The sequence below is a fragment of the Nannospalax galili genome, unplaced genomic scaffold, assembly GCF_000622305.1.
Source record: "Nannospalax galili isolate Female #2095 unplaced genomic scaffold, S.galili_v1.0 scaffold772, whole genome shotgun sequence".
Taxonomy (NCBI): Eukaryota; Metazoa; Chordata; class Mammalia; order Rodentia; family Spalacidae; genus Nannospalax; species Nannospalax galili.
This window is the reverse complement of record NW_008332097.1, coordinates 1,828,780-1,845,577: the sequence shown is the minus strand read 5'-3', so window position 1 is coordinate 1,845,577 and position 16,798 is coordinate 1,828,780. Positions and strand designations below refer to the sequence as shown.

At 39.2% G+C, this 16,798-nt stretch overlaps 1 protein-coding gene across 6 annotated transcripts in view; it reads left to right on the top strand.

The window, feature by feature from the left end:
* Limch1 (LIM and calponin homology domains 1) overlaps positions 1 to 16,798 on the top strand; it is a 353,723-nt gene that overhangs the window by 171,547 nt on the left and 165,378 nt on the right. For all 6 annotated transcript variants that reach the window (XM_008827219.2, XM_029560687.1, XM_029560686.1 and 3 more), the window contains exon 3: positions 7,623 to 7,692. In XM_008827219.2, coding sequence (XP_008825441.1) covers positions 7,623 to 7,692 — 70 coding nt within the window. The remainder of the gene's footprint in view (positions 1 to 7,622; positions 7,693 to 16,798) is intronic.

The window sequence follows — 16,798 nt, the reverse complement described above, 5'->3', positions numbered from 1 at the left end:
TGTGGTGGTGCACACCTTTAATCCCAACACTCGGGAGGCAGAGGCAAGCAGATCTCTTGAGATTGAGGCCAGCCTGATTTACATAGCAAGTTCCAGGCCAGTTGGGACTATAGAGAGACTTTATCTCAAACTAAACAAAACAAAACAAAACACAACACAGTGCAGTACAACACAATACAACACAACACACAAAAATAGGAAAATCTGGACTTAATCAGAATTTGTGATCCTAACTTTATCACTGGGAGCTCTTACAGCTATATGCCTTGACTTTATCAGATTATCAATTATTTATCTAGATCATTTTGTCTGTTTTTATATCTTTCCTAATCCTCAAATTTCATAACTTCCAGACAGCAGGAATGACCATGGCAGGGAAGCATGTGACGGAGGTTGACAACCTATTGGAGGACTCCAAGAGCTTTGGATAAACACTTTCAACTCCTTTCCATGCTTGTAGATTGTATTGTGTCAAGATCCAGGGAAAAGATATGTCCTGGTGTTTAGTTTTGTGTTTGGGGACAAGATTTTCTTGGGTATGATACACCACTCAGGTTTCTTGTTCACTGGAAAAATTTTTCCTTGTGAGTTGTGATATTTAAAGTACTGTTGGGTGCTATTAACAAACCCTACATCTTACTGGTTTAAGATGATGGAAATGTCACTATGTAGACCAGGCTGGCCTCGAACTCACAGAGGTCCACCGCCTACCTCTGCCTCCCAAGTGCTGGGATTAAAGGAGTGCACTACCATGCCTGGCCGAGATGATGGAAATGTGATTCCATTTGTGTAACTGAAGTTTAAGGGCAGAGATGATTCTGCTCTGAGCAGTTATCAGGGACTCTGTCTGATAGAAACCCATCTTCTATGCATTGTTTCCAAGGATTTCCTTGCGGTCAATATCTAACTAGTAGATGGAGAGGAGAAAGAATGGAACATTGCTTGTGAGGACTTTTAGGACTGGGCTTGATTGTGACATATTGCTTCTGTCCAAACTCCATTGACTAGAATTTTACTATATATGTATGGTGAACTAGAGAGGAGGCTGGAGATTGGTGCCCAACTCTGTGCTGGAGGAGGAGGACAAGTTTAGGACTGGTGTGCAGTCTTTAACTCAGAAGCTGTGTTAGAATAATAGCATTGTGATTAGGCTCCAGAGCATCTTCTTGGGTCTCTAAGCCTACAGAGATCTTCTTTCCAAATCTCCCATGATGTCTTGAGTATGCTGAAAGCAAGTGGCTTAAGCATAGCCTATATGTCATTCTAGACAAAGCTTAGCACTCCCAAAACAGTTGGTAGATATTAATGATGGCAATTTGCATTTCAACAGTTTTTTTGTCATATGAAATTCCTCCTTGGTTCAGGTTTCACTTTCTCCTATGTTTTAGTCTTTTTTATTCCAACCTCAAAAGTTTAATATTCCTAAAAAAAGAAAACTTTAAAAATGACACCTCTATCAGGTTTATCATCAAGGTTAAATAGTTCACCTGATTAGGTTCAAAACCAGATGCCATGTTAGATTAAATGAAAGTGCCTGTACCCTCATCCAGGGTTCACAGTCAAACCCAGAAAGTGATCAAGGGAACCACATAGAAAAACACTGTTGAACCAAATTAAAACGGACACAAAATGGGTAATTTTGTCATCATAGCTGCCTATTGCAGCTGTACAAACTGAACTAATGAGATGATGATGTAATCTCTTATTGTAAAGAACAAAATTATTTCCCATGAGATTAAACATGAACTTCCCAACTTTGTGTTTGAGGTCTAGATAGCTGCCCTGTTGTCTCCCAGACTGTAGGATAATTGTGAAAATTGAATTTCTGAAGTGAATAATTTGTAGTCTAATCTCAATTCTCCTACAATTTCAATCCTTTACATTTTACTTTTGGTGCTCCTATTCCAGTTCAGTAGTAACCACTCTGGTGGTATAGTTCAATGTCTAGATGGACTCTCTGGAGCAATTCTTAGTCCTGTGCCTCTTTATAGAGCTCTCATAATGGCTTTTTGGAAGAATTTGTGTGAAGTAATATTTCTCCTAAAGCAAGGATTAGGGAAGTTTTAAAAATTGTAGATAGAAAAAAGTCTTCAGTTTATTTTTTATAAACATTAAGGAATGGCTGAGAGGCCACCACATGCTGGATTTGAGGGTGCAGAAGGTCACAAAATATACTCTATGGTTGAGTCCAAACATCAGCATCAACCCTGACTTTCTCAATATTTTTTAAGGAATCCAATAGTTTGTTAATCTTATAAGAGCTGTTTTAATGGAATATATACTACACATTAACTTATGAGGGCCGTGCATTATTAGGTAGTGCGACAATGAAGCACATAGGTACACTGTCCTCGACTTCCTGTGGCTTTTAAAAAAACCACTAATAAGCATGTTCCATGATGGAGAGACCTGATGCCTTCTCTGATTTCTTTGTATCTCACCCCCAGCTTCAGAACAGACATCCTGCAAGGACCATGCATAACCATCAGATAAAGTCTCACCCACATGGCTGGTCACAAGACTGATTGTTCCAGTGCTTACGCGACCTGGAAATTCCTTCTCATTCATTTATTCCTCCTCCCCATTCTCCACTCACTCATCTACACCACCATTATTAATTCTAAAGAACAGGGATTTTCCTCGTCTCAAGTTCTGTTGCCCTTCCTATTCCTGGAAGAGCATGCACAGTACACACCGACAAAGTATTATTGGATAAATATCTGAAACTAGTTCCTTCTACTTGCCTCTCAAACCTTCAATATTTTTTGTTTCATTATTTTTACAATATAGGTATATTTAGCATAGAAGATATGGGATGACATAAATGCCTTAATTTTTTTGTTTTGTAGAATTATACTAATTTCTGAGAAAAAAAAATGAAATAAGGTCTTACTATATCTAGCCCAGCAACCTACCTGCAAGGCTGTCTAGCTAGCACCTTTGGGAAATAAAGCCCATGGTGGGACATTGGTGCAAAGCTCTCTGGGGTGAAGACTTTCTACCGAGTGAAATTCAGTCCTTTTACTTGTGGAATTTTGGCTCATGGTGTCATAGACCACCTGTAGGCAGAGTGAGAATTCAATGTGCCTTTCACTTACCATCCCCCACTTACCACCTTCCAGTTTATGTCCATCCCTGCTGATGGTATGCCGTGAGAGTCTGACACTGTGCTTTGTTCTGAGCTGTGCTTTTATTCAGGGACTTTTTGTTTGGTTGGTTTTTGAGACTGGGCTTCACTATGTAGCCTTGGCTGAGCTGGAACTCACCATGTAGACCAGGCTGGCTTCAAACTCACAAGAGAGCTGTCTACCTCGGCTTTCTGAGTGCTGTGCTGGGATGAAAGGCATGTGCCATCATGCCTGGCTGAATCTGGACTTTCTAAAATACCAAATTTAAGTATAAAATAACCAGCCCAACAAGTGAAGGCTGTTTTAGCCATGCTATGAACCATGCCTCTTGGGATGTCTTCACATCTGTTTGGGACTCAAGTTTTCTTTTTACAGAGATGATGGAACTAATATATAACTTGTGTCTTGGGGCAAGACTTTTGGGTGACAATATATCTTAGAAGGGACATAAATATAAAATATTACCAGTATCATTACTTTATAGCATGACATTCATAATTTTTTGTTGAGAATATATTTTAAAATACATAAGAGGTCATTTGTGGTTTAAAATAAAATTACAGATTAATAGTAACAGTTTTTCATAGCTGTATCATTGAATGTCTCATCTGTTTACTAATACATAGAAACAAGCTAACCAGGTGCTGGGCATTTCTGCAATGTGAATTCAATGTTATCTTTTATGGCTGTGGACTATAAACTGTATGGAATTAGGAAACTGTTTACATGAGAAAAGTACAGCTGCTTCAACTGGGAAAATACTCTAAATGTGTGAGAGAGCACTTGAGTTTTTATTTTTAACTTTATAGTGAAACATTTTGAGAGAATTCTGTCATTCTTTTCATTAAAATCTAGCATTATATTTTGCTTTATTTGTTTCTATCTTCATGTGATAGAGAAGTTTCTATCATCTAAATGTTCTATGAAGGATGAATCTAATAAAGAAATTAAGGTAGAAATCTAAACATGTATAAATGAGGAACCAGTGGAGCCATCTTTACTATAAAGCAAAGGCCTCTCTTTAAAAGAATTTTTAGCTAGTAAATTTTGGAGAAGAGTGGTTTTGTTTCTTCTATTTTGGCTAATTAGCAATATGGCTTGAAATCTGGTAGCAATTCTTTTATTTAAATTTTTAAATCTGAAATTATTTTTAAAAGGTGGGTCTAAGATGCTGTGAATCAATTTCCTATAGATAAAAGCTTATAAAAATATAGAGAAATATTACAGAGGCTGTATGGGCCAGGCTCTGTGCTAGCCTCCCATGTTTTTCATCTCTTTTAAGCCACATTAACATCTATACAACAGTTGTTATTGTATCTTTCATTATAGTTGACGAAACTGAGGTTAACTGACTTTCCTCAGTAACACCACTAGAAAATAACTGAGATAGTCAGACCCTAGAACCTACACCTGTAAAATACACACACACACACACACACACACACACACACACACACACACGCTCTTTCTTGTTCTTCTGTGTCTATCAAGGACATAGCTCCATATGCATTGGTAAGACATGCTCTCCAAGGTAGACTGCGGAAGCTCTAAGACATACTTTGTCCCCTGTCCCATGTATTCATGTGTTCTTCATCCATGGGTTCAGCCAACCATAATTTAAAATATTTGGAAAATTACATCTGTATTAAACATGTACAGACTCTTTATTTCTTGTAATTGTTCCCTAAATAATATAGCTGTTGCATGGTATTTACATTGTGTTTGGTGTAAGTAATCTAAAGATAATTTAAAGTATGTAGGGTGATTGTATAGGTTAAATGCAAATGCTATACCATTTTACATAAAGGCCTAGATAATCTAGAGACTAGAATTTAAAGAGTTCCTGGAAATAATCAGATGCTGAGGAATGACTGTTCTGCTAAAACAAGGTATAGGACAGTATCTATAGGCTACACCTGTCTTTTTAAAAATTATTTATTTTTATTTTATGTGTATGAGCGTAATGCTTGCATGTAGGTAGGCGCACCTGTGTCATACAGTTCCTGTGGAGGTCAGAAGAGGGCATTGGATCCCCTGGGACTGGAGTTATAGATGGCTGTTAGCTGCCATATGGGTGCTGGGAATCGAACCCAGGTCCTCTGCAAGAGCAGCCAGTGCTCTTTAACCACTGAACAATCTTTCCAGCTCCTTCAGCTGTCTTTTAAAAATTATTTGTAGTTAATTTTTTTTCCTCTGGAAATTCTTCTCATTACCTGAGGGCTGAGGGAATTCAGGCCCCAGGGCAACATGGTGAAAGTGAGACTTATATTTATATATATATATTAGGACAGGGTTTCACTTTGTAGCCCAGACTGGCCTGGAACTCAGTATATATAGGACCAGACTGGCCTTGAACTCACGGAGATCCATCTACCTCTGCCTCCCTAGTGCTGGGATTAAAGGTATGCACCCAGCTTACTGTGTATTCTTTTGATTTCCTTTGAATTGTTCAACACTGTACACAACATTATTTTACAATTCAATTTAAAGTAACACTATGAAGACCTACCTAGAAACAATAATGCATCTTAAGAATTATGTCCATTAAAATTTTTTTCTTTGGAAACATATCTGTGCATTTTAAGCCAAAAGATAAGGGATTTTAACATCATCCAAGAGAACACACTGACCCAGGACCCTTGGTTGCTGAGCCTGTGGCACCACTAAGCATGTTGGGGGAAGCTACTCATTAATACCAGGCCTCAGCTTTCTGCACAGTAAAATGGGAAGTGTAAAGTTGCCTTTCAACTTGAAAAATCAACAGCCCCAAATAAGCTTTACTGTAGCGCTTTTTAAAAAGATTAAATGCATGGTTAGATAATTGGGTTCAGGAAAAGAGCAGCCACCTTGGCTCTCACCGGGCATAAAGTTACATGCCCACTTCAACCATTGACTACTGGGCCAGTGAGTTGGCTTTATACTGAAAGATACCAAGAACTGGCAATTCATCTTTGGTGCAAAGGCAGAATAAATGCCCTGTTATACTGCTGTAGGACTGTTTCTCAGTGTAGTGGTACGCAGTGCTGTCATAATATTTCAAAGAATTTGTTAGGGACCTGTAGAAATCCCTCAAGTGTAGGGACTTCAGAATTTACTATAATCTTGGATTGCATAAAGTATAGTAGATGTCAGCAAACTTTTTCTGCAAAGGGACAAATAGGGAACAGTGTATGTTTTGTAGGTCATATGCTTTCCCTCTGAGCTACTGAACTCTGTTGCTATAGGGCAGGAGTCACTGTTGACAATTCATAAAAGAACAAGCTTGGCTGTGGCTATGTCCAATTAAACTTCATTTATAAAACAGGTGTTGAATCACCCTAGCCCATGGGTTGAGCTTGATGATCCTTGAGCTATAATAAACTTTTCTTCTAATTTCTCTTGCATAGTAACTTGAGATAAATTACCTAACTGCCCAAGTCTTAAATGGAATAAGTGTTTCCATTCTATAGCCCCTTCCAATTACTCCTTTATGAATAGTTTACTTTGCAAATACCACACTATACCTTTTTCCCTGATGCTAACCATATTTCAGTTTTATAACTTGCCTTCCTTTCTTTTCACTCTTAGTTTGTATTTTCTGTAGACAGCAGTTAGAATTGCTTCTTTTGCATTCCCATTTTATATGATTTTAACCTTGCCCTAAAAATCTTCTGCTTAAATAATGTTTTTTACTTAGAGAATCATGGTCAACCTTGTTTCAAATCTTCAGAATATGATTGGTTAACCTCTTACAAAATCTAGTCTATTAAAAAATATTTTCTTATTATTGTTATTTTAGGTATATGTGTGTGTTGCCTGCATGTGTGTAAGTGCACCCCTGTTGTGCAATACCCACGGAAGTCAGAAGAAGGCATTGGATCCCCTGGAACTTGAGTTACGAACAGTTGTTAGCCACCATGTTGGTGCTGCGATTTGAGCTCCAATCCTCTGCAAGAGCTGTCAGTGCTCTTAACTGCTGAGCCATCTCTCCAGCCCCAAGTCTTCTGTTTTCAAATGAAGCTCAACCACATTTAAACAAGACACTCTCCTCAAAGTACAAGTAGAGTCTGGAGGCAGAATTTGTCTTGGCAAATTATTTGTAAAGACATGTGTTGGCCTCTGGACTTAGTGCATCCCTGGAGAGGTCCCTGCCTTAGTTAGCCAGGAGAATTGGCAAGACCCCTTACTTACCTGCCTTGTGTTGCAATATCTGGCTCTAATTTAGATAGTTCTCTTCCAGCCTCAGTTCAACTCACATTCCCTTGAAGCACCTTCCAATCTTTCCCCTTTCCTAACATTTTCAATTTCTAAAACTCTACCTGCCATGGTCAAACTCCATGCTGGCAAAGCTCTTTACTTACATGCACAAAGGCTGATAGATGATTGAGATTTACGATATGCTTTAAATTCACTGTGTTTCCTATTCAGCAATTTAGCCATGGCCCTGGATGAAGGTGATTTGTGTGATTCATCTTGCTTTATATCTCACTTGACATTTTGCCTTTTTCATGACAGGTTGCTGAATGCTATAAAGCCAGGACTTGTTAAAAAGATCAATAGATTGCCTACCCCTATTGCAGGATTGGTGAGTATCCAGAATTGAGATTTATTTTCCAATATGCCTTTGCTCTAACCTAAGGGTCATGGCAGTATCATTTATTACCGTTCTTTCTGGAAATATATATTCTGCTTGAATAAGAATGCATTGAATCCATTAAGCTAAGAGGTCACTTAAACATGAAAAATTCCAGTGATGTCTAAATGGCATCTTAATTGTTGCTTGTATTTTTCTCATGAGTGATAAAGTCCTTCAGTCTTAAAGAGGTAAATTTGTTTTGGGGTGAGAGGCTGATAGTTGGGTTGACTCCTGGAAAGGAATGTGATTTTAATGACATCTTCCCATTTCAGGTCTTCTCCACGTTCCCCTGTAACAGAGAGGGGAGGGAGAAGTTTCAAGAGAAAACATCACTTTCATAAGTTGCTCCTTTCATATTAAAACTTTGTGCTGGTTTAACTAGTACAGTTCTATCTATTTGTAAACTAAATCTTCTAACGATATAGTGGTGCACCAGTGTTATCTGGTGTTATTTGGTAAAATATGTAAAAAAGAGAGACCTTGCCTTTCTGGAATTCACAGAACACATGTGTTCACATCTGATCAGACAGGAATTTTTTTTTATGCACTGATGTATTTCATAATTCTTGGCAACTAATTTTAGTCGTTTAATGTATGCTACCTTTTATTAAAAAAAAGGAAAAATGTAGAAAATCAGGAATATAATAAAATCTTAGTTCTTGAAGGAGTTTGACACACATGTGCACACACAATATGTACACATACATGTGCACCTCAAGCTGAGGATGTATGTGACTGGGTAATGATTTTCAGACTGTCTGAAATGGTGATGATAACCTTCTGTGTGTGGGGTTCTTTTCAGGAAAACAATGAGAAAAATGTCAAGAATTTAGGCTAGCTCCTGGATAGGCCTTACTGATTGTTTTAAAGTTTCTTAGTTTTATCACAATGACTGATTAAAATTAGATGTGACAAGGAACTATTGTGTATGAAAGCCATGGGGGTCCTGGTGGGAAGAATATGGTATCAGCAACTTGAATGAACTAGATTCTTTATTTTAAGAATTGCTATTTCTGTGGATATATTTTTATTCCAATATTGATTGGTAGAGAGTTGAAGATTACTCATTAAAAAATCCTAATTTTTCTTGTTAGAATCATGTAGCCAAGTGAATTAATAAATAGAGAAGGAGGATAGATAAACTTAGGAGGAGTGACTTTGAATAATTCTATAAAACAAATATTTGGGAGTTATTAATATATCCCGTGTGTTAGTATGTACATACACTCATTATTTTAGAAGTTTTTATTAAAGCCACCTCTCTTCCAGATGTCTGTGACTGTGGTAGATAGATATCTGGTTGGCCTTGAGCCTGCGACAGCCCCTGACCTTGGACCTTCAGGGTTTAATGTCAGAGGAGCAAAATTTGAAGCACTGAAGTCAAGGAAGCCCCAAGAAATGGTGACTGAGTGAACAGAAGCAGGCAGCTCTGTACCCAGTAGCTAAGTGGAAAGGGATTGGAAACCTTCATTTAAAATGTGAATCATAATTTCAATAAAATTTTGGGTTTGGGATACATGCACATACTTTGATATCTTTCTTTGGGAGAGGGGGTTATGTGTGTGTGGTACATGCATGTGAATGTCCAAGTGCACATGGCCATGTATGTACATGCTGAGGCCAAAGCAGGACTTTGGGTTTCTCCATCTTACTACCTAGAGACAGGGTCTTTCACTGAACCAGAAGGATAACTGGCCAGTCAGCTTTTGAAACCCTCTCGTCTCCACCTACCCCTAACACTTGGTTTGCAGACATCACAGACATGCTTGGCTTCTTACATGGGTGCTGGGGCTTGCAGAAAAAGCATTCTTACCCACAGAGCCATCTCCACAGTGTGTATTTTGATGTTAATTCTTATCATAAGCCAAATACTGTTCTTTACATGTTGTCTCTACTCTGGAGAAGTCAGATAACTTGATGCAAACAAGGTGACCTTAACTGCTCTCCTTCCATTTATGTACTTGATTTCTATTGCTTCTGTTTTCAAATCCAGGTCCTCTGAAAGAGCAGTCAGTGCCCTTAACCACTAAGCCAGCTCTCCAGCCCCTTCTGTTTTTAAACTTGCCCTTTTCTAGCTCACATTTTCCTTCTTATTTTTACCTCATATCACTTATATCCTCTTTACTAAATTATTGTCTTCTGCTCATATTTAATATTTTATTATTAAACATCACTACCTTTTGGTAATTTAGTATTAAGAAAATGCTTTCCAGCCAATTGCGATCGTGCACGCTGGTAGGATATGCTGAAGAAGCAGAGGCAGGAGGATCAAGAAAATGCTTTCCTAACTATGGTTACTGCCCCATTGGTTAATGATTCCCCAGTCTATAGATTTGTCTAAATCTTTTCTTTACCTCCAATCACCTTCAGTTCAACATTTCTAGAAGCCAGAGTAGAATTAGGGCCACTGGAGGAAACAGAATGGTAACCATCATTTTCCCAGGGTGTTAATATATCTCCAGAGCCCTCTACTGAGACCTATACCCTCTTTCTGTGCACACATGTGGGTCTGTTTTCCTTCCTGACCTCAGCTCTTTATAGCATTGAACAAATCCGCATTCCTCACCAAGTGCTCTCGCCTTCACCTGACCCAGAGATCTGTCTAGGAGAACTCCACCTGCATATTCTCCATCTGTCTGTTGGACAGCTCCACTTGTCTTTCATTCATCTATGAGACCTCCCTTTGAATGCCCTCTAGGCTTCCCAAGTTAACATATTCAAATCAGACTTCAGTGACCATTCCCTCCCACTTGGAACCCAGTAGCAGTTGGAGGCATCATAGACAAGGTAGGAAGAAATTGGGCAAGTTTCTCCAATCCATCTGCTTAGCTGCATCTCCTTGGCTACTGCCCTGGAACAGGCTACCTCCATCTCTTGCCTGGATGATTGCAGTTGACTCCCTATTCCTAGACACTGCTCACTCCTATATAAGATGTCATTTTCACAATACTTCTCATGCATAGAAATCTGTTCTTCTTGACAAAATATTTCATTTATCAAGATGGAACATAAAACCACCTTTGTGAAACCTGTACTGTTTGGAGTCTGTTATAATCTTACTTTATGATATATAGATAGCATCCTCTGATAGAGTAGAAAATGAGCTAATACATGAGAAAGAGAAAAGTCAACTCTGTTCAAATACACTTTGGGAGTAAGATGTTAAACAACTATTGTTAACAGTTGAAATGAGGGTGCTGGAGAGATGGCTCAGCGGTTAAGAACATTGACTGTTCTTGCAGAAGACCCAGGTTCGAATCCCAGCACCCACATGGTAGCTAACAACTGTCCGTAACTCCATTTCCAGGGGATCCGACAGCCTCTTCTGTCCTCTGTGGGCACTGCATGGCACAGGTGCACTTACCTACATGCAGGCAATACATGCATACACATAAAATTGAAAAAAATTAATTTTTAAAAAACCCAGTTGAAATGAGAGGCTTGTAAATAGTTTAGTGTTTATGTTAAGACAGTGTGGCTTTAACTGTTACTTAGATGTGATTAAGCATACCAATAATAATGTGTCTAAATGACATTAGTTGTCCTAGTTTTACATTAATAATCATAATTCTGAGGGAAATTATCTGACAAGTCCTAATTTAGGGACATACTGCAGAGCAGTGGGCCCATAGTTTTCAACTCAGTGCTGTTAAAGGTGACGCCTCCTTCCCCAAAGCTGGAAACTGTTGTAGATTAATTCTCTTTGGTGATGAAGCCACTGGTAAGTTGCCCTTGCTCAAGTAAATGACTCCCTCCTTCATGCTGATGCAGGTAACCCTAATTAACTGAAGTGAGCCACAAACAAAGTGACATAAGAGTAGGCGGATGACTTTATGGGAAGAAGGGGTTCAACAGGAGGGGGAGGGGATAAGAGAGGATAATGGGGGAACATAGTCAAAGTACATTGCATATGCATATGCATGAAATGGTAAAAAATAATTTAAGGTGACTAAGCAGATCTGGCAGCTAAGGATGGCAGATGGTCCTTGATTGAGAAGAGGGAATTGAGATAGACATTATTGGGACAACTTGAGGACACCTGAGCATAGATCAAATATTAGATAATATTCTTGCTGCATTGAAGTCTTGCCTGTGACAATAGTCTTGACTTTGGAAGGTATCTGTGCTGAAGTATTTAGGTGAAAAGTTAGGGTGTATACAATGAATTTCAAATTCCAGCCAAAAAAAATCTGTGTATAATTTTGTATATGCAGAGAGATAGGGAAAGAAAGAAGAAAAGAAGGAAAGAAGGAAGGAAGGGGAAGAGAAGGAAGAGAGAGGGGGAAGGAAGGAAGAAAGGAAGGGGGCAGGAGGATAGAGAGGGGAAGAAAATTTGTTAAGATATAAGATTTATAATAAAAAATATACAGATGTCATGGTACTGTTGCAACTGTTTTGGTAGACTTGAAATTTTTTATATTGACAAAAAGCTGGAGATTAAAAGAAAATTCTCTTTTTATGGGACGAAACTTCAGATAAGTAATAGATTTGAAGATGATGGAAACCATTCTAGGTTCTTATGTTTAAGTGTATTTTTATATGATATTTTCTTCCTACTTTTATTCATTACACTCAAGAAAGAGCAGAGAATCCCTCAGATGTTTTTGAAGACTTCCAGGAGGGTGTGCACTTTGCTAGGGGCCTGGCAGATCAGACCACTAGCCATGTATAGATCAAGAAGTCTGCAGTATCAGGAGCCATGGAGTTTGGCTGGAGAATTATCCATGCCGTGTGTGTGTGTGTGTGTGTGTGTGTGTGTGTGTGTGTGTGTCCATTCTAATGGCCAGGTGTTGAGAAATCAATCTAGCAAGGTGGCCCAGATGCTTGACTTGAAGATAAATGGTGAAGTGTGTTTTTATATTCCAATCCAGAATTATAAACATGTGCAGATTTACAAAGGCATGAATAGGTATATTTTAACTCTGAATTGAGCTGTGGTTACAGAGAATTCAGGGACGAAGGTGTTAAAACAAAGTAGTTGAAAAATCATTTCCTGGTGAGAATTCACAGACCCTGGATCCAGGTCTGGGCTCCCTCAGTGACAGAGGCAGCTGTGTAGTGAGTGCCTACAGATGCTTGCATTCCTTTTTAGGTGTTAGTGAAACCCTTTGCTACTGCCAGAAAGAAAGACCTCAAATTTAGGTCTTTGCCTACCAAAGACTTTTTTGAAAGTGACCCTTCAGCCTGCCAGATTGTCAGCATTGCACAATGGAGTCATATCCTGAAACTCCAGTTAGTGGTCATTGGGGATCACAAAGCAGGCTGTTTCTTCTCAAAGCCTTGCTTACCATAGGAGTTGGAAGCTTGAGCTTTTTATTCTGACAGTCATTTGCATATGCATATGAGAAGTTTAACTGGAAATACTTGTTACTGGGGCATGCTACCTTGAGTCCTGAGCCCTCTTAGAGCTGTCATAAAATATTTGCTTGACCTTGCATGTGAGTCCATGAGGTTGAAACTGATGCAAGGTAAAAAGAATCTTGAAGATGGAAGGATGCCGTAGGTATATTTGTTTTCTAAATGAGGACATATGGGTATGTGAGGGAGTTATTTGCCCAAGATTAGATAAATAGTAAGCATGAAATGGAGCCTATACCCTAGCCATCTTCTGCCACCTATCCAAGTGTTCCCAGTTGAAGATGGGACGTATTCATGACAAATTATTTTAACCCTTTGAGAAAGAGGAAAGGCAAAGACCTTTTTCTTTTCCCTCAGGTTTTCTTTAAGACAGGGTCTCACCATATATTCCAGGCTGGCCTCAATCTTGAAATCCTCCTCCCTCAGCCTCAGCTGGAATTACAGGTGTGTACCCCGACACCAAGTTGCAAAGATTCACTTTCTAAGTTCAGCTCTTATTTTCTTCCTATTGTCCAGTATCTCCGAAATACTTTCCTTAGCTGCATGCAAGGACTCATTTCATAAGATGCCTCTTAATGATAAATGATGTAAGTTGGATGCTTTGACATTCAGTGTCATAGAGCACGAATGGGTCAGGGAGAAGTCTCCTACCATTTAGTAACCTTAACCCACTCAGAAATGATTTTTTTTTTTTGAAAAGGGATGTGTTTTTCTCTAACCAAAGATAAGATTTCAAATATGGTTAGAGCTGAGTTCCTGCAGCAGATAAAAATATGAAACTCCATGGATTTCAGGAAACTTTCAGAAGGCATCTATTTTATTTTAAAAAACTGATAGCAGAGTGGGTTTGTTTCACTGTCTGAGGGAGCTCAGAGCTGGGGAAATGATGAGAGGACTGTAGAGATTTCCACACTGTAAGAAGATTAAAAATATGGTTTTGGACAAAAAATAGGTTTGGGAAGCTGTTAAAAGCTGAGTATCAGCATGCAAAGCCTTATGCAAACTTCATCTGTTTAGGAAGAGGACTAGATAGTAACTTTAGGCCCCAGGTGTGGTGTCCACCAGTCAACAAAAGGTCTCCCGCAAATACTACCTGGAACTAAGTTCCCATGTGCCCGGCTCACATCTATGGATGCCTTGTGTTTGGGGTGATATCCTGTCACTTCTCTCAGAATTTCTAGAACCTTTACCTTGCTCCTTCCACTAGTTTATCTTAGAAGTTACTTCAGAGAAAGCTGGCTAGAATTCTGTCCTTTGCTTCTGTCTCTATTCTAATTAAAGTGATTATTTTAGGTCAGGAAGGAAGTGAAGTAGGGAATGAGAGAGGCCAGAGGTATAAGTAACTTCTATAATGATTGCCCCTCACATATAAAATGTTTATTCTGCCATTCTGTGCCAGGTACAGTGTGAGACTGTATTCTGAATCTTTGCACACATAAGATGTCAGTATTGTTGTCAGGACTGGATCTCAGGAAACCTCAGTTGGAAACTTACTTTCCAATAAATAAGAGACAGGATTGGAATTTGAAGCTAGATTTACCCAGCTTCGAGGACTGTACCTTTCCACTGTGTCACACTGTTACCACTAGGCCTCACAGTGTAGAAATGAATACAACACTTCCTAACATTTGTTTGGAGGCCTTGACCTCGAAGAAGACCTTACATGGTTTTAGAAGATGGCTGTTCTCATTTCAGATCTGTTCATTTAATGATATGGAAGCAGGGGACTATGGACCCTGAATGAATCATTTCTGCTCTCAGCGCTATTAAATCAAGCTCTCTGTGGCCACATCTCAAGAATCAAGTCAATGACGCCCCAGTTTGGCAATCCACAGGAATAATAAAGCATTAGAAATCGTTGCTAAGGATTTACTTTTAGAAAGTCATAGTGATTTACAACGTTTCCTAAAATGCTATCCTTCTTTTCCTTTTTAGTTTCTCTCTCTCTCTCTCTCTCTCTCTCTCTCTCTCTCTCACACACACACACACACACACACATACACACACACAATCTATCTTATGCACACATGTCTCATACATATCGACTCCCTCTAAACGTTTCCTTATCAGCAACAAACTAGTCTCCCAAACTCATACTGTACTGGCTCTTGCCTTTCTTTACCTCCCCTATTACTGTTAGCTTTCTCTAGTCACAGTCACTCTAGCTAGATAAAACTCTCCCTACCTAGGATTCTGATTCAGGACAATCGACTCAAGGACATTTTGACCTGGAATTCCCAGTCTAGATAGGGGAAGGGGGACGGAATCCTACCATGGTGGCTTGTTCCTGCTGCTCTGTCCCTGGTGGCCATTGCTTGGTGTGACTGGGTACCCCTGGAGGTTACCAGGTCCTTTGTGGAGGGGGGACAAGTGAGAACTGGCAGCTGAATGATGCTCTTTGTGAAGGAAGCATGTCTCGCTGAGGGACATGAACAGATTTTGTGAAGTATCTCAGCCAAAACCGAATTTCATGACACATTTTCTTTTATCCTCATCCCTGGCACAGAATGAGAAGCCTTGCCTGTCTTCTCATATGGTACACAGGAGGAATGCTCAATTTTTGACTGTCAAGGATGGTGCCAGGGCCAAGTTGCAGTAGGAATGCTTGTATGTAGGTTTAGACATAAAAGAATACAGACTGGAGGGGAATAAAAACTGAATGTTTTTTTTTTTTTCACCCCTACATTCAACCTAGTGTTAGGTTGAATCATTGAACATGAACTCTGTGTGTGTTTGGGGTTTATTTGATGTTCCCAAGTTAGTCCAGGTTGTGTGCTGCTGGTTGTAATAGCCTCCACAGTCAACCTGTAAAAGTGCAGATCACTCTGGATCTCATCCTCTCCAGTACCTTTATAAGGCTCTCTGATACCTATGAAATAAAATCCAAGTACCTGAGAATAAAGGCTTTTAGGGCTTGTCCTGAGCTAAGGTAAGAGTCTACATTTATGTTTTATATCCCTGATTTTCAGGAACCAAGACTGTAGCTAAATTATGAACTAACCCAAAAAAGCAGGGCTACATAATGAATACGAAGACATACTATGCCAGTTGAGGACAGCCTTTCTCCATAGTGAGACAGGTCAAGAAACATTCTGATTTTCACTACAGCAGACTGACTTTTGGCTGTTCACTAATGTGCTTGAATCAGACTGACAAATTTGTCTTCTTGTTCATATTTGGGCAGGAAATTGATAAGAACTTTTTGTCCTTCCTACTTTTCCTGTTCTTATAGCTTCTTTAGTTTTCTTGTTGAGTGTATTAGTTATTCACTGCTGTGTAACAAATTGCACTCCCTCCCCAGACTTAAAACAACATTGGTTATCACAAAGTTCCTATGGGTCAGGAATCTGAGTAAGGCTTATGGTAGTCCCTAGTTCAGAATCTCTCACTGGAAGAGGGAGAGAGGGAGGGTAGGGAAGGAGAAAGAGAAGGGGAGGGAGGAAGAGGGAAAGGGAGAAGGAATATAAGATGGCAGTCAATCTCTAAAGTGGCATTTCATCATTTTTGGCACACTTAGTAAATTAAAAACAAGTGATCCAATTCACACTCCAGGGGAGGAAATTATATAAGGACCTGAATACCAGATACAAGATATCCCTGGAAGCAGTCAGAATCTGCCTGTCACAGGAAATGAAATGATTGCATGTACACTCTCTGAGATACATTGGTCTGACTCCCATTTCTTTCTTTTTTTTTT